A 17,511-nucleotide genomic window follows, 5' to 3' on the forward strand; every position below is an offset into this window, starting at 1 on the left:
CTAATATAGAAAGAGGGACGTACATGTTCCTCATTAGATCTGAACGAGGAACTCGGATATCTAAATGAAGAACTGATGTTCCTTGTCGAATTTGAATGAGGAATCTTCTTCGTCGGATCTAAAAAATAATCAGGAAAAAAATGAGAGGGGTGACAAACGAGCGATAGTGGGGAGATGAGAACAGAAAGGGAAGAGGAGAAGGAGAGAGAGAAGAGGGAAGGAAATGAAAAGTCTAAACAAAATAAAAAGATTATTAAATTAATATATTTTGTCAAATCAACAATAGTCAGCCAACAATTTAACCATCACATTATCTTAACGTTAGTTAACTAACGGTCAAAGCATCTAAAGACCATTTAAAATCATTTTACAAACATAAGTGACAAAAAATGTCCCTGATGATAAACTTAAACCAAATAAACACATACTCCAAATCTCGAGTATATTTTCCCTTAAAATAAAAATATATGGTAGTTAATTAATATAAACCTTTTCAAAAATAAATATTTTCAAATATTTCATAAAATAAAGCTACCCATTAAAAATTCCTCAATTTAGACCAAAAAGCATATATTTCCCTTTCTGAAATTTTATGGTCTAAATTAAAAATAGTTTAACATAGCTCAATGGTAATTAGCAAATGTTTCTGATCTAGAGGTTATGAGTTCGAATTTCCGACCCAATTATTGTACTTTAAAAAAAAGGCTTAAGAATTCTTATTTCATACATGCATTGGAGTTGTGAACAGATGGAGAATGGCGTGTTGGCCCATAAATTGCTAGTTTTCATCTTCAATGGCTTTGAATTTGAGTTTGATTTTCCCAATTTTAACAAAAAAAACGTGTTGAGAACTTCCAAACTTTGTGGGACTTTGAAAATAAATGAGTGCATAAAAACTACTCACTATTTCAAAACTCTATCAAGAGGGATACATTTTTCCCTTATCAGCTTTGAAACGCAATCAAATTTCAAACCATTGCGCTCCCAAAAACTCAAAAAGAGCCATATTATGCACATTTCACTTGTCATTCTCGAATGTTCTCAAATTCACATTCTAAAACAAGGTTGAACGATTCCAGATAACCCTCCGCTCATCTCGTTTATGAAGAATGCTACACAGAACGTCATATATCGTCTTGTGTTAAAGATATCTATAAAAGATTTAATTTTATCGCAGTGGTGATCTAACAGCTTGCAAGATGAAAAATAGGTCATGATCTGCGGGTTTCAAGATATTGATTTGATTGTATGTTCAATCGTGGACTATTGTGCATCTATTGTCGGGAATCTTTACGTTTGACGACCTTCACCGCCCGTCGAAGGGGTCGATTTTGGAGGAAGATAATGTGGAGGCTCAAATGAGTGCATATATGAATTCAAAAGTCTACTCAGAGTCATCCCTTTGGGATACCCCACAGACCTTGTATTCTAATTTCTACACTTTGCTGGTCTTCTCCTTTCATTATATTAAGCATTAGCGTTGAAGCTTCCTAAGTTTGGAGGAAAGTCAGTGGGAAGCTGCCTGCCTAAGCTTAGCTAGCTCACTTCATATTTTGGCTATTTCTATATCTATGCCACAATTCTTTTATCTCTAATTCTGATCTCAGTTTCAAAAAGTATCCTACTTTTGTTTGCTTCTTTATTCTCTCGGTTCCCAAATGTCTTACAATAGTAACCAGCACCTCGCTACGTCTGAGAGCGATCTTGCCGAGCAGCCCGGGTTCGAGTTTCCGGACTGGATGTTCGATGGGTGGCTCAATGAAAACTCTTCGTCTCTGGCTGAGTCGGTCATGTACCCGGTTTATAAAGCGGGCGAAGAAGTCGATGAGATTGTTGGGATCAATACCATCCACCAAGGAGAGCCTAGCAGCAGTAAGCACATATAACTCCCTATTGCATTTAAGAATTTTTGTAAGTTTGCGAATGTTTTTTCGGTTTCATGAATATGGTTTCCCGAGGGATGGTGCAGTGGCAAAGACATGGGGCCTTGTGGTATCATCAACTATAAGGTCTTGTGTGTTCAAGTCCTGCACTGATCATAGTGTTACTCAGCCCGAGCAATGAGTCTCAATTATAGAAATTCACTAGTGTAAACAACATTGCATCGATTCCAAAAAATCTATTTAAAAAAAAGTTTCACATGAATATGATTTTTAATGGTGTTGGTAGGAGACCGTGGGAGAGAGAGGGAAGTTAGAGAGAGATTTGCATTCAAGACAAAATCAGAAATTGAGATTCTAGATGATGGGTTCAAGTGGAGGAAGTATGGGAAGAAGATGGTGAAGAACAGCCCAAATCCGAGGTAAGAAAAAACCAGTAATGTTCTAGTTGAACGGAACACAATTCTATCTAAAACATGGTTCTTTGTTTCAAACAATGTACAAACATGAACAAGAAATGTTTTGTGTGTTGTTAATCTGAAAGTTCTTAATGCAGGAACTATTACAAATGCTCAATCGAAGGCTGCCCGGTGAAGAAGAGAGTCGAGAGAGACCGAGAGGATCCGAGATATGTGATTACGACGTACGAGGGTGTTCATACCCATGAAAGTTCTTGATTTGTTTATTTTTACACCAAATCTCTCCCAATGTTAAATAAGCCTACATTTTTGGGTTTCTTGTGGGGAATTATAACTAGTATATGAACATCAACGTCAGGTAATAGTTCTAGCGATCTGTTGTTTGTCTGATATCATATTTGCAGTAGAGGCCCCATACCAAACATTACTATTACATATATTAAAGATACGACAATCCAAACCATACCGTTACAGATCAAAACACCATGTAGGAATCGTCGAATTTGCATTAGTTTGTCCCATCTCAACTTTCCATTGAAAAGCTCTTCCTTTTTCTGTCATTAAAGAACATGGTACCACGAAATATGTTAATCACAAAATTCATACATTTACAGAAAAGGCTCTTGATTCATCCAATATATAACGAAGTGATCTTGTGATGTGAAGATAACTGAGAGCTTTTGTTTTGACCAATTCCTTTACAAGTGAAAGAAAAGAAAAAAAAAATAATCCATAGTATAAGGCCAAGCGATCCAAGAGATCGATCAACTGAAACATATATGTGAAGCAATACTTTGGTTCGGGATCACGATATTGGGGTTTCTTTTATGTGAACCCGAAGCTGTCGAAGCGGAAATCATTCCCTCGCCATGTATATCAGAGGAAATGCTCCACAAGATATCGCCAATCAGAACTTTGTCACCACGCGACGAAAATCTAACGATCGCTTTCGACTTGGATAATGGAAGCTTGAAGTTCCCACCCATTCCACTTGAAAGCAACCAACGGGATCCGGATTGCTGCTGTGCGGTGGTTCCCCAGTACTGAGTTTTATTAAGCTCAGAATTTACACCCAGAAGATGAATAGCAGAGATTTTAAATGCGTGAACAATGTTCCCTTTATCTGCTTTCTCCCGGGTCGTTTTATGACTCTCTTCTTGTGCTTCCAATGGCTCATTCTCCTTGTTGACATCGTTTGCTTCAGAGGCCGTGCCATGCATTGTGTCGATAAAAAACCTCTCAACCTCCATTATGCACATCATCGGGCCACCAACAGGTTCATAGTTTCGTAATCGATCTCTAAGTTGCACCATGAGAGCCACCACGAGCTTGTTCCCAAACAATCCCGGCTCCTTGATGGATATCTCGGAGTCGATATCTTTTGATAGTCTTCCAACTATATCTGCATAGTTAGCACCATGGGCCACAAGAATCTTCATAATGTGCTGACCATTTTGATCATCGCCATTAATGAGACCAGCATCAAGCCTTAACCAATCTTCCAATGTTATAGAAAGATCCATCAACCCAACAACATCACTCGCTGTATCAGGCCGCTCCATAAACTGTAGTTCCTTTAGTACTTCCAAACTACAAGAACCGTCCAAACTGGAACGTCTCTGTCCACAGGCTGGCACACAGTGAAAAGGGCGGGCATTGATTTGTGATGGCATCTCATCATCTGTCATGCCGGATTGTATTCTCAAACCTTCTATTAAGAGTGTTTCGCTCTTGTCCAGTGCTAGAAAAGCTAGATCATCTGGCACCATGAGGTCTCGGTTTGTCTCAAAATCCAGAAAAGATGGCAATCCTTCATCGTCTTTCCTTCCACAACATGAAACCGAACTACACGATAAGTTATTCTCAAGCATAGGCTCCCTGTGACAGAAGTAGATGAGTCAAGAATTTGGCATAATGAAAACCTTCTGAGTTGCAATTTAAAAGTTTTAGAAATCAAATCAATATTGCAATGGCTGACCTCTCTAGCATTGTTTCACTGGGAGGACATTCTGATATCATTTGTTGGAGAGTCTTTCCGGTAATATCGTCCAAAGGCATTAACTTTTTTGCCAGTGTCGAAAGGTTTTCGGTTCCAGCCAACGCTAAATTTTGCGAAATCTCCATGATATTATGACCCATTTCATCAGGTAGAACAACTGGATCAGAACATTGAACGACTAAGCTCTGTCCAGTGCTAGTGTTTGGAGAGAGCGAACGACTCATGGACCGCAAAAATCCGCCACTGTTTATCTTAAGAAATGCACCAAAGCCTTCTCCAAGTGAAGGTAACTTAGGTGGCTCTTCTTCTTGGGGCAACTCAATAGGACTCCCAAATCCACTTGAACTATAATGTGGAGAATGCTCGAAATCTCTCTCGTCTAAGCCCCATTCTTGCATTAAAACTTCGGTCTCTAAGTCTTCGAGAATTTTGACATTCCTTCTGTTCCTCAAGGACTGATGTCCTTCCTGTGCTTCTTCAGGAATATAAATAATTGGAGAAAAATCAAAATCCTCATCTTGATTCCCAGAACAAGACTCCATAAAATCCAATAACGAATTACTATAATCCTGCAACTCTTCAGTATCTGTAAAATCCAATAACGAATTACCAAATACAAGAGATTCCTCCTCAAATTCTCTCAATAAGCGCTCTCTAGGAGACGATATATCAGGATCTGAAAACCTTGAGGAACCGTGCTCCAACCCCAGCTGCTTTAGAAAATCACTAGCCACAGATTCATAGGAGTCATCATCTAAGCTAAGAGATCTTCTAGCACAATTCTCCTTGGCATCCATATCGATATCTTGTTTGAGGAGTTCACCAACAGCTAACGAAGAATTAGTCTCCACTGACCGTGAGGTTGACTTGAGATCAAAATCTGAACTGAGCTCTTCAGGAGTAACTTCCTCCACTTGTAGGTGATTCTCTTCATATTTGAAGCCATCCAATATAGAGTCATCAACATGAATATCGCAGACTGCATCCTTCAATATGTTGCTCAGCTTAATTTTGATGGCAACTTTCTCATCTTCGATGATCTCATCCAAAGAAACAGTTTCCATTTTGGAGCTCTCAATAGTCCGAACAGTACTTTTATCCATACTAAGCTCTTCTGTCCCAGCTAATTCTATCCCACATTCAATAATGGAAAACTCACCACAGTCATAACCACCTCCACCAATTTCTTCATCAGACTTGTGTTCCTCAGTAGATTTTAATTCAAGTTGCTTGGCAAACTCGGAACCTGAATGCTCTGGCTTATGCTGCTCTGTCTCATCCATCTTACGATACAAAAGGTTTATCGACTTAGATAGCTCCAACCTTGGATTTAGTTCATCAAAATTTCTTGTATCAACTAACTGAGTTGAGGTAATAGATCCATATTTTTTACTATGAGAAACATTTCCTTCTGGACTTGGAAGCCCATCTAAATTAGTTGAAGTAAGGCGGGCACCATAGGTAGAAAAACTTGACCTATTTTGCAATAACTTCAGGAGTTGGACAACGTTTTCGGGACCGCTCAATTTCATTGGATCATCCTTAGTTACCAAAAAACTAAAACTGACGTTTAGGGTAGCACCTCTCGCATTGACCCCAAGTCGAAAGCTAGTCGACCAGTTCCCAGAACACTTCTCCCCCTCTAGCTCCTCTAAGGTAAGAGGTAAAATCCTTGTGAGGTCAACCCAATGCTCCCCAAAATCGAGCCTAGGTGCCCCAAACATGGAAACATAGATCAAGAAAAGCTTCGGGTCATATTTTGCCGAGCCGTTAGCCAAACTTTTCCCACCATATATCAAACATTTGTGAATCAAAGTCTCGTCAAATTCAGCCATGCCTTGCAAAACCTTAGACGGCTGAGTCTCCAAAATCTCATCCTTCCTTTTCCAATGCACACTTAAACTATAACCATTGAAACTCGGAGACAAACCTTCTATGGAATGAACCTTGAGATAAAACACACAGTTGAACTTGCGCTGCCGAATATGAGTAAGAGCTTTCAAAGATTTCTTCCAGTTCCATGTAGATGACGACCTTCTTTCATTGACCAATGATTCTTCTTCCCTCGAAGTTCCCTGGTTGAATCTTGATTTTGATTCAGTCAAGTGGGATTCTAACCGTCCATCAGGTGGGCAAAAAACCGAGTTCGTATGGCCCTTGTGCAAGTACAGAGCTTTACTTATAGCCTCAATTTCCTCCAGCAACCGACCCCCATCAGACTCCCCTATGCCATCACAATTTCCAGACTTCATTTTGCACTAAACAAACCCACAATCCGCTACGTATTTCAACAATTTCATCATAGAAAACGAAAACCCCCCATAAATAGCTGAATCACAAACAGCAAAGAAAGAGAACACAAAGGAACTCAGCATCACCATCATCAACAATAAGCAACCCCATTTCAAAACAAAATTATAAAACATCATTCCTCTTACTAGAAACAACAATCAAATCTCAAAATTCAGTAGAAAGACGAACAGAAAACAACTAGCAAAACAACATAAACGAAAAATCCCAATCCCAACAGACCCCATCAAAACATCGGATCAGTTAAGGATTAAAGTTAAGCAATCGAGTTACCAAGAAAGAGAATGACACAGTACCGAATTCAATAGTTGGGCAGCTTCTCCGCCACAAAAGATGTACACTGTAACCCGAAAAAATGATAAGAGTAGAAAATTAATGACCCGGAGGAAGATTAATATTCATCAACTGAGGCCGAAATAATCTGGGAATCGAATATCTTCTTCTATTAGAAATCTTCCTGGATAGTTTTTTCAGAGGAAAAGCGTGAGAGACATTAATATTTTGTCTTCTGTGCCACCGCGCCTGGAGAAGCCGCGGACTTGGAAAGGTAATAATTTTAAAAAGAAAAAATGGATCGTCGATTCGGGTTTCATTACTGTGTGAGTGAATTCACCCGAATTTTGTACAATCTAATACCTGGTCCGTTGTATTGGGAGAAGGGGGTGCCGATCATGGGATCGGATGGCTGAGAGAGAAGAATTCGCCACGTGTCTCTTGATTATTGGAGGAAACCTACCCAACAACCCCGCCTACCCCCCTCGTAAAGTTTGGAGTTTTACATAAATGTCTGCCTTTTTCCTCTTCTTTTTGGTTTTTTTTCTTTTAATTTTACACGTGTCAGAGGCAGGGAATTAAACTTTTTTTCTATCGGGTCAATATTAACAAGGGAATCCATATAATAGTATCATAAAAAATTAATAAAATATAAAAATTAACAACATAACATCACTAATATAAACATAATATTAATATTAATCATTTTTAACGTATTTAAAAAAATGTGAAATACTTATTGGTTTATATATTTGTTAGGAATTTTTTGTTTTTATAATTTTTTTTTTTAGAAATATCCAATGACATCCACATTTTATTAATATTTTAAAAATAAAAACAAATTTTTTAGGGGTCAATGATTCCTCTTTTTTAATCCAACTTTGATTTTCAAAAGCTTAAGTTTTTCAATAGAAACTAGAAACAACAAACATGAATATAAACAAAAATAGAAAACAGTTGTCAAATGGGTCTTAAATATTTTGTTTTAATCACTCAACTTTATATTTGAACAAAATTTAATGTCTTTTCTTTATTTACTTGATTATTTTTTAGGAGATTATTTTCCTAATTAAGTATTTGAAATCAAATATAGCAATATATTAGATTTTCAAAAAAAAAAAAAACCAAAGCTTTCATTAAATAATTAACCAAAAAAAAAGAATGTCAATGACTATAAATAATTTTATATACAAATTGGACAGCTAAAATAGAATATGTGGAAGTTTGAGAGTTAAATTAGAAATATCAAATAGATAATTCATTTCTTGCGATGAATGGAAATATTACCCATCACTGAAACTGAAACGTACATTTTGGCTTCCACAAAATTTTAGTTTTCGTCAAACAAACTCACTAAAATCTCAAAATAAAACTAGGTAAAATAAATAAAGCAAACAGATCTCATACAATCCAGAGTCAAATGTAACTTAATTGTATACAAATTGATATAGTCAGATCGTAATTAAATTTTTAATGTTAAAACCTAATTATTGCATCTCTAAAAAGTACTATAATGAAAAAAGTACTAATAAAACCAAAATAAATAGACTGAGACTGCATGTTAATCCATATGTTAACATTAAAGTTAAAATACACTTTCTTTTATATGAATGTTAAAATACACTTTACTTCACGCAACCATTAAAAATACTTCATTTGATTAAAACTACATATTACCCAAAAAAAAAAACTAAAACTAAACTAAACTAACAAAGATATTGAAATTCCATTTCATGAAACATTGAATCAGAGAGAGAATTAAATAAATGAAGTTTACTTTCATGAAACATGAATGGAAGGCCAATTTTATTAACCTTAATTCATAACCATTCATGAAGGGTCAAGGCTATCGAACTTATATATACATGAAAATGATTCGTGAAAAATATTTAAAAAGAAATCGATTGAGGAAAAAAAAAAAGCCTGAAAGTTTTTTTTTTTTTTTTTGTGTAAGAAACAATTTTATTGATGTATGAAATTACAAAAGTCCACGAGGGATTACATGAAGCTCTTCCAATTGGCTAAAAGGGAGGTGTAGCTATAGTGATGAAACATCGTGAGAGCATTTACGGCAAGTAATGACTAAGAAGACTATCTTTTCAAAAAGTCTGTCAAATGGGACGGATTTAGAGGGCCTGAAAGTTTAAAAAAATTATTATTCAAAGTTTCACCATGAGTTCAAAGCTTCCCAACAAAAATGACAGATATGCATGTATAACAATGCTGAAGCTGAAGAGATGTAAGTATGCAAAACAATTGTTTAAAAAACTCAAGCGTCCCAACTACGAAGTCAAGCATATAATACGACAGGACTACGCGAATTCGAGGTCATGACTATAAATTTATCCTAAAGTATAATTCAGATACACTGATTGAATCATCAAATGGATTATATTTCCAAGTTACTGTCACAGGGAGAAGACTCTGAACCCTGAAATACTCAGAGAGAGAATGTGCAGTATCAGTTTATGAATATATGTAAAAGTAGACAATGAACTGGGAAAGAGCATAAAGTGATTGTCAGAAAGAGGAGATACTATAGAAAAGGAAAGATTTTGCATTTAATTGACAAGAAAAGTTTCACAATAACGCAATCAAAACATGGATGGTTTTCAAATCAGACAACAGAAACAGTGCACCTTGGATACGATTGCACCACCAATAATCCTCAAGTTCACTTCGCATTTTGACTCTGAAACAGTGGAAATGAAGGCAGCTCACTAAGAGAATAATGCTCCACTATCTATGGCACATTCTGATGTTGTTTTCAAATTATCCAATAGGAGTCTCGTCAAAAGAGGCATCGTACACCACATATCTACAGCCAATAATCTTCAATTTGCTTGAACAGGGATGGCAGTTCTGCGCGCAGAGAACATAACTACTACTATACTACTACAGAAACTAATCCCAGAAAGAAAGAAGAGTACAAACTCTTTGGTTCTGTAATCTCAGTCCAGAGGCTACTTTTTTTTAAGTGGGCTGCAGGATTACTGCTAAGGAAATGAATTCTGAAAGAGATAAGTATTCCATCATAGAACACGGTAACTTTTTTCTATCAAACAAGGAGACATTTCTTAATAAGATGATTTAGTTGAATTTATACCAAGTAACTAAAAGTTCAGATGTTCTTCAGATAAGATAGAGGTCGAGTAGCAAAATACTCCCATCTGTTCTAATAGTGGTCAAAAGGGAGAGATGGAAACTAAAAACTTCAAAGCATATGCATATTGATTCTAAGAATGGAGGATAACAATTAAACATGGTTTCCAAGTTCGTAAAGGCCTGAATCAAAGTAGAAAAAGGTCTGCAATTGCGGGAACCAATGAATTCGAGCGTTACCATCAACAAGGAAGACTATCTATCTCAACTCGCATCAGCTTTCACGGAGGAATGAACAAGCGATTCATCTTCCAAGAAACGCTTCAACTTCTTGTCTTCCAAATGCTCCTATCAATTGGAGGATGAATCAGATCGCGACAAAGACAAATGTGACACTTACAAAACCTAATAGTTATCGAATCAAAGGACAAAAGAAAGTCAAAGCCATACAGACAGGCAAGCTCTGTACTTCTGCCACTCGGAGACGCATGGTTCTTCATCCCATTGGCCTCTCACAAACTTCTCCGAGTACCATCTGCAGATCAAAACCAAAAAACAAGCGCGTGAATGACGTCGAGGTCCGAACTCCGAACGAATTAGGGTTCAAGAAGGGTTTAGGGAAGGAAAAATGGGAACGAACCGATTGAAACAATTGTGGTACGCAGCCCTGAGATCAGCGCACGGCGATGTTGCAGAAGCGGAGCTTTTACTCTCTCTGTTGATCCCCATTGATATCACCACTCCATCAAATGGCCGTCGGCGAAGCAACAGCGGCCTGAACGAAGCGGCGGTTCACGGCAATTTCTCGGCTGGTGAACAAAGTGAAACCGCCTTTTGTCCTCGCGCTTTATTGTTATACCTTACCCATTTCTACCCTCATTTTTCTTCTTTGATCGAAAATTTAGATTAATTATGTAAATTTTCAATAATGTATTAAGCTAATCAAACGCATTTTAAACCCCCACATAAAAATAAATAAATAAATAAACACATTTTAAAAAGTTAAAATAAAAACTCAAACCCAAACTAAAAAAGAACGAAAAAAAACTGAATATAAACATAATTCAAGGGATCTACACCCACTCTAAATACATTTTTATAAATTATAAATCTTAAATAAGCCATAAATTTAAAAAATAATCATACTACACTATTAACTAAAATGTGAAGCACATATAACCTAACAATTTTGGACTATATAAATTTGAACTATTTTGTGATTTGTCTAGTTGAGCAAAGCTCAACAGGTTAATAATGGAGAGTTAACCATCGAAGAATTACGATTCTAGCACAACAATCTATTGGTGGTTTGTGCCTCCAGATTTATCAAACTATAAGTTGAACTCAAATGTGGCACTACTTGATGGAAAGACGTGTTTTGAGATAATAATTTGTGACTAAGGATGGAGAAGTTTTGTTGATTACTGAAAGAGCTTTGTAGCTTAAAAAGGTCTATTGAACTTGCAGAAGCAACAACTAGAATTCAATGGAGAAGATAGATTTGATAATGAGACTTAACTAATAATAGATGAAATAAGAAGAAAATGTAGAAATAAGGAGACAGAAGGAATCATCTTTACAAGGCATAAGAGGACGAAGCTACTAATACTTCAGCAATTCATGAAGGAGATATCAACATTCAAGGATTTGAATTGAAGAGTAGCCAAAATGGGTAGGAAATAGTTTTTCGCACCAACCTACCCAATTCAAGTTAATATTCTTTAATGTTCTATCGTATCAAAAAAATGTATCATCTACCAAAAGGTGGAAAGCTCGAATCTCCATCGTTACATATTATTCACTCCAATGGAGTAATATCTAGTGGAGCTTTAATCCAAATATGGAGACTAAGAAGTTAAAATATTTTATATAATTATTGAGAAAATTAAAAAGAGAATAGTAGAAAAGGAAAGACATCAAAAGTTGATCATATAGGCAAACATGAGTTGTTTTATATATACAACAGTAGAGAAGAGGAGAAGAATAAGCTCAAATTCTGCTAATTCTTTATAATAAGCAGCAAGACTAAGAGTACGAAATGATACAAAGCAAATACTGCATAAGCATTGGAACTGTCTCCCAGTTTGTTTCACCTATCCTATCACATTGCTGCAGCAGCCATTTACATTGCCAGAACTCTATCAGGACCCGGAGCTTATAACAAACAAATGGCTCCGACCCCGTCGAGATTCTGGAATGCTGCATATTTCCTTCACATTCATATCATTAATATCATAATGCCCCGGATAAAAATAGTCGGGCCAACATTAATATCGTGTGCCTTGTCTCATAAATCATAACAAGAATATGGTACAGCTAAAAAGGAAGAATGACACTGTGTGGCATGGCGTGTCATAGTTGTCGTCGTCGTCATGTTTTCGTCTTGAACTTCCTTTGAGCTTTCAAATCGATCACAATGACTGTGATGTTGTCTTTGCTGCCCTTCTGGAGAGCTCGGTTCGAGAGGTATTCAGCGGCTGCTTGTGCTGCAGGATCGATTCCCGCCCCCCTTTCGGATGGCGGAGTGACACCGTTCTTCTTGTGCCAGAGTAGGATTCGTCTCCGAGCCAGGTCGCATACCTCTTCATTCGTCATTACATCCCACAAACCATCACTAGCTAGAATGAGGCATTCGTCATCTTTCGCCCGAGGCAGGAACATCACTTCTGGATCCGGAATGATCCACGGTTTCAAATATCTATCACCTGCAAACCAGATGGATGGGAGATGCACTTCAAAATCATGGTTTCAACAAGCACAGTACAATTATGAACCCAACCTCATGGCTTCTACAGTTATATTCATTTTAAAAGAAACAACAAAAGCAATCATACGCCCTTTTACTTCAGAATTTACAGTATCTCCCTTTTGCAGGGTGTTTCAAGTCAAACTCAAACAGCACCCCCCAAGTTTCCCCCACTCGACCTCAAGTAACTGAAGTGATGGAGATTGACCTCCATACCAATGGAAAATGATTGCCACCATAAAATAAATTAGTGTCCACATTATGCACTTAATTCGACTATTTATTTATGAACTTCACATAGAATAAAACAGCAGTTCAAATTGTTTTGATATTTTTATCTGGCCAACTGATAACACCACACTGCTAGAGTGGGGAGTGGGGAGGGATGAAAATGAACCACACAACTACATGAGTTTGGTTCTTAGAATAGGGCACTCTTTGGAGCTTTTGATGGTATAGAAAGGCCTAATGAATTGGGATTTTTCATTTGGTCTAGGCAATTTTAGTACAGACAGATCATAGATAATGAATAGAATGAACTTCAAGAGAGATTCAAAATTCTAGCATAAGATATGGTTCGAGATCTCAAATAATAGAAAGTCTCTAACTAAAGAAAACTAATCGGTGAACTCTCTGCCTACCTATATCTTTAGAACTTAAAGGTACAGTAGTACAACCTATAGAACTCTCTGCCTACCTATATCTTTAGAACTTAAAGGTACAGTAGTACAACCTATAGAACAAATCTTGTTCAAGTAAGGTCGTTCGACTCTGACCTATATCACGAATGAATCCGAACCATAGAATCCGAAGGAAGTGAGGGGTGACAATGTGACATAAGCTTGGTTAGGGTAGTGGCCCTGATGCAAGGCTTCAGAAGCAATGAAACCGAGCACAAGGATCATCAAAAAGATCACAAATTTTGTAATAACCTCACCCACTGGCAATCAAAATTATCTGGTTAACAAGAGTAAAAACTGTAACAGCAGCACCACACAAAATATTCCACCCTTTAATAAAGAAATGGAACTCCATACTGGCATCCACTTATGCACGTTTTTCGCAAGTGGAATGTCAAAGTTAGAATCTTGACCAACAATAAAAAGTCTGATAGGAAAGATGCTTTGACTTGAAACCGTACTCTTCTTCACATGTTCCATGGGTATGTTTATTTTACAGTAACTATGAAATTACTTTGGCGAAGCAGCAAAAGATTGTGTCAAGATATCGTATCATTCGCAGTGACTAGAAAACATGACTTGAAGATTCGAGTAGGGTAAGACGTACCAATAGATCTTGACATTGCAAGAACACCAAAAACGCGGTGCCCATTCCACTGTATGACCTTTCCTCCAGCAGCCTCAATCCTTTCATATTCATCTTCTCTATTGGGCTGAGAACCAACAAAGAGATTCAAACCAATGAAGATTAGAGGACCAGGACAGAACCAAAGGAAAAATAAACATTGAACGGCACAATAATACTAAAAGTTCGTAACTGAAACAGAAACATACTTTATGATCCACAGACAATGCCACAGGCTCCTTTCCACGACAAAGAACTGCTCTAGAATCTCCACAGTTTGCAACAATGATGTGGGAAGCACAGAGAATTGCAACAACAGCAGTGGAGCCTACAGTTTCTGGGGCAACAGGCTCAGCACCAGGTCTCCCTCCAATTTCAGCATCAACTTTTAGAAAGCATTTAGTGAATGCTTTTCTCCATAGCTCTTGGCAATTATCCTTTATATTACCAGCAGCTACATCTTTCTTAGCAAGTTCTATCTCCTCGGATAGAGCCAAATGCATACGTTCACGACAAAAATTTGCAACCTATATATTAAGAGATTAGAGTTAAACCAACAAAGAGATTACGGCTGATAATAAGACTCGTACATGATGGAATATGGTGGGAGGGAATTAGACAGAAACAGATTCACTTGACCAATGAAATTTATAGGCATACCTGAGAGCCACCATGGCCATCATATACTCCAAAAAAATGAACAGTTTGGTGAGCTATAGGCTTGCTTGAGCCATCAAGAACTCGGTTGCCAACAAGCATTTGGATAGGAATTTCTGAAAATCTTGGTACAGTTGCCACTGCATCTTCCATTTCGGGTCTTCTTCCACAGACTGATGTAAATCCCCAAAGGGGGACACAATCTACCTCAAAAACGCTTCGACCGACTGGTTCACTCGCCCTCTTCTCAAGAGGCAGCTGGAGAACCATGTTACATGCTTCAATGCTCAATCCATCTCCAACATCTTCTTCGAGGCTAACTGCTACAGCAGAAGAACCCACAATCTGAGTCTCAAGACTTTCAACATTAGACTCTCCAAGATTGGCTTCAGCTGCAATCTCAACACTGCTAATGTCCTTCGCATTGCTGATGGAACTGAACGTTTCAAAAGAAGACACCTCAGAACCTAAAAAATCATCTCCACAAATGCTGCTATTCTCACTAGCAATCGAATACGAACAAGAACTATCGTAAATGTGATCACCCTCTAAAGATAAAGAATCATCTTCCTCACTTCCATGGGATACCGTCTCATCTGCTGCGACCCAATTTCTATTATTTTGAGTTAACACGACCGACAACTGAACTCCTTCACACTTGTCATCATTAGCAACTGAAATTGTAGTAATACCGACATCTTCCTCCCCATTAGAACTCTTACAATCATCCGAAGAACCTACTTCAGTCGGGTCGGTAGAAGCCTTAGTCACAGATTCAGATAACAAACCAGCAGTATCAGCCATTAGCTTAAGTCTTGTGATATCCATGGGAGTCGCCATGTTGGTGTTATCACAGACTGAATTACCCACCCTAAATGGCACCACAACCGCTGGGGACATTTCCTCCATCAAATTCTCTACCTAAGCAATGGGAAAAGCTATCCCCTAACCCCTCTAAAATTACAAGACCTGTCATATTTCAACTAATCCACCGCCTTTTTCGGTCATTAAGAATGATCTAGGAATGTGAATGTTGGGGTTGAACAAACCATTTTCCATCCGTAAGAAACTTGATAAGACAGAAAGTAGGAAGCCAAGTCAGGGGAAGCAACACGTGGAAGGCCAAAAAAGTTGGGGAAATGAAATGAGCATTCAGATCTGGTCAACTACAGTGGATCAGAACACCAATTTTGAGGATAAATTTTAACTCCGAATCTGATAGGCCCATTCAACTTCCCTGTCCGGAACTCCCTTCCATCCAACCCAAAATAACAAAAAATACAGCGAGCAGGAATCAACCAGAAGAAACTTTAAATGCACAGAAAAACCTGGAAAGAAAACGAGAGAGACACACACACATAGAGAAATAAATTAAAAATCAAAAAATCAGACCAAACTCCTTACCTGTAAGCACAAGAAAGCCATAGAAAAAGGTATCAAAAAAACAGAAATCACGAGAAATAACCCAGAAAGACGAAGTCCCAAGAATCAGCAGAAAACCCTAGAAAAGATAGTAACCCTTTCAACAAAATTGGCAGAGTTTCCCCAAATCAGAGGCAATCCTTCGCAACCTCTCGTCTGCAATTCAGCTCGCTCTCTCTATCTCACTATCCCTCTCACGCTCTCTCTTTCAAATAGTTATAATAATCAAAAGAAACAAAGTAAAAAGAAGAAAAAAAAGTAAAGGAACAAAAAGGGAATATAGAGTTCACTACCCAATCTCTCGTCAACTGTAGAGTCTTCCCCTCCCCCTCTCTCTCTCTCCTCCGAAGGCCTTCCTTTTCCGCTTCAACATCACAAATCCACAAAGCCCAACAAGCATAAAAAAGCGGGGGGGAGAGAGAAAAAAGAAAACCAGGGGAATCAAGAAGCAAGAAATTGAGGGTTGCTTACCACTTAAACTAACAGCAATTGCACGACCCAGAAAAAAAAAATGCGAATGCTGCAGAGAAGTACGCAAATACGAGGGAAAAAAATCAAAAAGAAATATAATTTTCTCTCTTTTTTGTAGAGAGGAAGATTAGAGAATAGGACACGTGTCGAACCGTGGGAAGCCCACCAATCCATGATGTTCCTAATCCTCCAATCCAATCAAAAAGGTTCTTTTGTTAATTACAATGTTGTTCGCCTTCCAATCAGTCGCAAGGATGAACAAAAATGAAACAAATTTATAAATAAAATTTATACGTTTTTTTTTCTTCCACTTACTCGTACATTTATTACTAAAAATTAATTCCGAGTCTCCGACCAATAAATATGATATGTTGGAAAATGGGTAAATATTTATTCTTTTTTAATAATATAACATGTGAAGATTCCAACCAGAAAATATATAATAATCTAAAAATAAAAATAAAGTGGTTAAAAATATTTAAACTAACCCCGGAGCATTTTACCTTTTTCTAAATAAATTTAAAATAATTAATATTGATATTTTACCTATATTTTTTTCGCTACGATAAATTCGGGTAGGGGTTTGAACTTCTAGTCCTAATGGAAGGAGTAGATACTAATTACTGTTATGACAATATTTATCTATATTAATAATATTTTGTTGATGTTTTTTATATTTTGTCTTTTTTTTTCTTACAATACTATAGAAATGTTCAATGTCGAACTTATATACATGTGAAAATATCATAATATGTTTCAACAATCAGATGTGTGCAATTTATCGAACACCGTATAGGATGGCACTTTGCTCATGGAATCAATTTGGTTGCCGAGCAAATATATTTAAATCTTCCTACCCGTTGAACTCTAGCAAATTTACCTTGTCGAACATAGTTTAAGTGGTCGATATTATTCTCTGTTTATAAA

At 37.3% G+C, this 17,511-nt stretch overlaps 4 protein-coding genes across 13 annotated transcripts; 1 reads left to right on the forward strand and 3 right to left on the reverse strand.

The window, feature by feature from the left end:
• The first annotated feature begins 1,494 nt into the window (after positions 1 to 1,494).
• On the forward strand, positions 1,495 to 2,780 carry WRKY50 (WRKY DNA-binding protein 50). The gene is made up of 3 exons (XM_022276064.2): positions 1,495 to 1,872; positions 2,170 to 2,302; positions 2,437 to 2,780. Exons 1-3 carry the CDS (start codon positions 1,659 to 1,661, stop codon positions 2,555 to 2,557), a joined length of 468 nt encoding a protein of 155 aa, XP_022131756.1. The 5' UTR covers positions 1,495 to 1,658; the 3' UTR covers positions 2,558 to 2,780.
• A 126-nt stretch (positions 2,781 to 2,906) lies between these two features.
• LOC111004842 (protein PLASTID MOVEMENT IMPAIRED 1-RELATED 1) lies at positions 2,907 to 7,221 on the reverse strand. Of its 2 annotated transcripts, none has more exons than XM_022276063.2 (3): positions 6,882 to 7,221; positions 4,278 to 6,627; positions 2,907 to 4,177 (listed from the first exon to the last, which is right to left on the reverse strand). In XM_022276063.2, exons 2-3 carry the CDS (start codon positions 6,548 to 6,550, stop codon positions 3,064 to 3,066), a joined length of 3,387 nt encoding a protein of 1,128 aa, XP_022131755.1. In that variant the 5' UTR covers positions 6,551 to 6,627; positions 6,882 to 7,221; the 3' UTR covers positions 2,907 to 3,063. The 2 variants fall into 2 exon arrangements, with proteins under 2 accessions (XP_022131755.1, XP_022131754.1); XM_022276062.2 differs by having other exon boundaries at positions 6,905 to 7,220.
• A 1,639-nt stretch (positions 7,222 to 8,860) lies between these two features.
• Positions 8,861 to 10,870, reverse strand: LOC111004711 (protein phosphatase). Of its 6 annotated transcripts, XR_002600639.2 has the most exons (5): positions 10,624 to 10,870; positions 10,434 to 10,518; positions 10,224 to 10,331; positions 9,521 to 9,573; positions 9,120 to 9,312 (listed from the first exon to the last, which is right to left on the reverse strand). XR_002600639.2 is itself a non-coding variant. In XM_088128196.1 (4 exons), the coding sequence occupies exons 1-3, from the start codon at positions 10,710 to 10,712 to the stop codon at positions 10,248 to 10,250; spliced, it is 258 nt and encodes an 85-aa protein (XP_087984322.1). In that variant the 5' UTR covers positions 10,713 to 10,870; the 3' UTR covers positions 8,861 to 9,016; positions 10,224 to 10,247. The 6 variants fall into 6 exon arrangements, 5 of the variants coding, with proteins under 5 accessions (XP_087984322.1, XP_022131559.1, XP_022131557.1 ...); XM_088128196.1 differs by lacking the exons at positions 9,120 to 9,312; positions 9,521 to 9,573 and adding an exon at positions 8,861 to 9,016; XM_022275867.2 differs by lacking the exon at positions 9,521 to 9,573.
• A 1,097-nt stretch (positions 10,871 to 11,967) lies between these two features.
• On the reverse strand, positions 11,968 to 16,737 carry LOC111004709 (protein phosphatase 2C 50). 4 transcript variants are annotated; one of them, XM_022275862.2, is made up of 5 exons: positions 16,585 to 16,737; positions 14,695 to 16,019; positions 14,244 to 14,561; positions 14,017 to 14,122; positions 11,968 to 12,688 (listed from the first exon to the last, which is right to left on the reverse strand). In XM_022275862.2, exons 2-5 carry the CDS (start codon positions 15,598 to 15,600, stop codon positions 12,354 to 12,356), a joined length of 1,665 nt encoding a protein of 554 aa, XP_022131554.1. In that variant the 5' UTR covers positions 15,601 to 16,019; positions 16,585 to 16,737; the 3' UTR covers positions 11,968 to 12,353. The 4 variants fall into 4 exon arrangements, with proteins under 4 accessions (XP_022131554.1, XP_022131553.1, XP_022131555.1 ...); XM_022275861.2 differs by lacking the exon at positions 16,585 to 16,737 and adding an exon at positions 16,407 to 16,563; XM_022275863.2 differs by lacking the exon at positions 16,585 to 16,737 and adding an exon at positions 16,210 to 16,385.
• Between the last annotated feature and the right edge of the window lie 774 nt (positions 16,738 to 17,511).

This window comes from Momordica charantia (assembly GCF_013281855.1).
Source record: "Momordica charantia cultivar OHB3-1 chromosome 8 unlocalized genomic scaffold, Mcharantia_2.0 BLBB01000008.1, whole genome shotgun sequence".
Taxonomy (NCBI): Eukaryota; Viridiplantae; Streptophyta; class Magnoliopsida; order Cucurbitales; family Cucurbitaceae; genus Momordica; species Momordica charantia.

Coding starts and splice junctions, on each gene's coding strand:
- WRKY50 (XM_022276064.2), top strand. CDS start 1,659: ATGTCTTACAATAGTAACCAGCACCTCGCTACGTCTGAGAGCGATCTT. Junction 1,873..2,169: donor CCAAGGAGAGCCTAGCAGCA/GTAAGCACATAT, acceptor TGGTGTTGGTAG/GAGACCGTGGGAGAGAGAGG. Junction 2,303..2,436: donor AAGAACAGCCCAAATCCGAG/GTAAGAAAAAAC, acceptor TTCTTAATGCAG/GAACTATTACAAATGCTCAA.
- LOC111004842 (XM_022276063.2), bottom strand. CDS start 6,550: ATGAAGTCTGGAAATTGTGATGGCATAGGGGAGTCTGATGGGGGTCGG. Junction 4,178..4,277: donor AGTGAAACAATGCTAGAGAG/GTCAGCCATTGC, acceptor CTTCTGTCACAG/GGAGCCTATGCTTGAGAATA.
- LOC111004711 (XM_088128196.1), bottom strand. CDS start 10,712: ATGGGGATCAACAGAGAGAGTAAAAGCTCCGCTTCTGCAACATCGCCG. Junction 10,519..10,623: donor TACCACAATTGTTTCAATCG/GTTCGTTCCCAT, acceptor TTTGATCTGCAG/ATGGTACTCGGAGAAGTTTG. Junction 10,332..10,433: donor AGTACAGAGCTTGCCTGTCT/GTATGGCTTTGA, acceptor TCCAATTGATAG/GAGCATTTGGAAGACAAGAA.
- LOC111004709 (XM_022275862.2), bottom strand. CDS start 15,600: ATGGAGGAAATGTCCCCAGCGGTTGTGGTGCCATTTAGGGTGGGTAAT. Junction 14,562..14,694: donor ATGGCCATGGTGGCTCTCAG/GTATGCCTATAA, acceptor CTTAATATATAG/GTTGCAAATTTTTGTCGTGA. Junction 12,689..14,016: donor TGCAATGTCAAGATCTATTG/GTACGTCTTACC, acceptor TCTGGTTTGCAG/GTGATAGATATTTGAAACCG.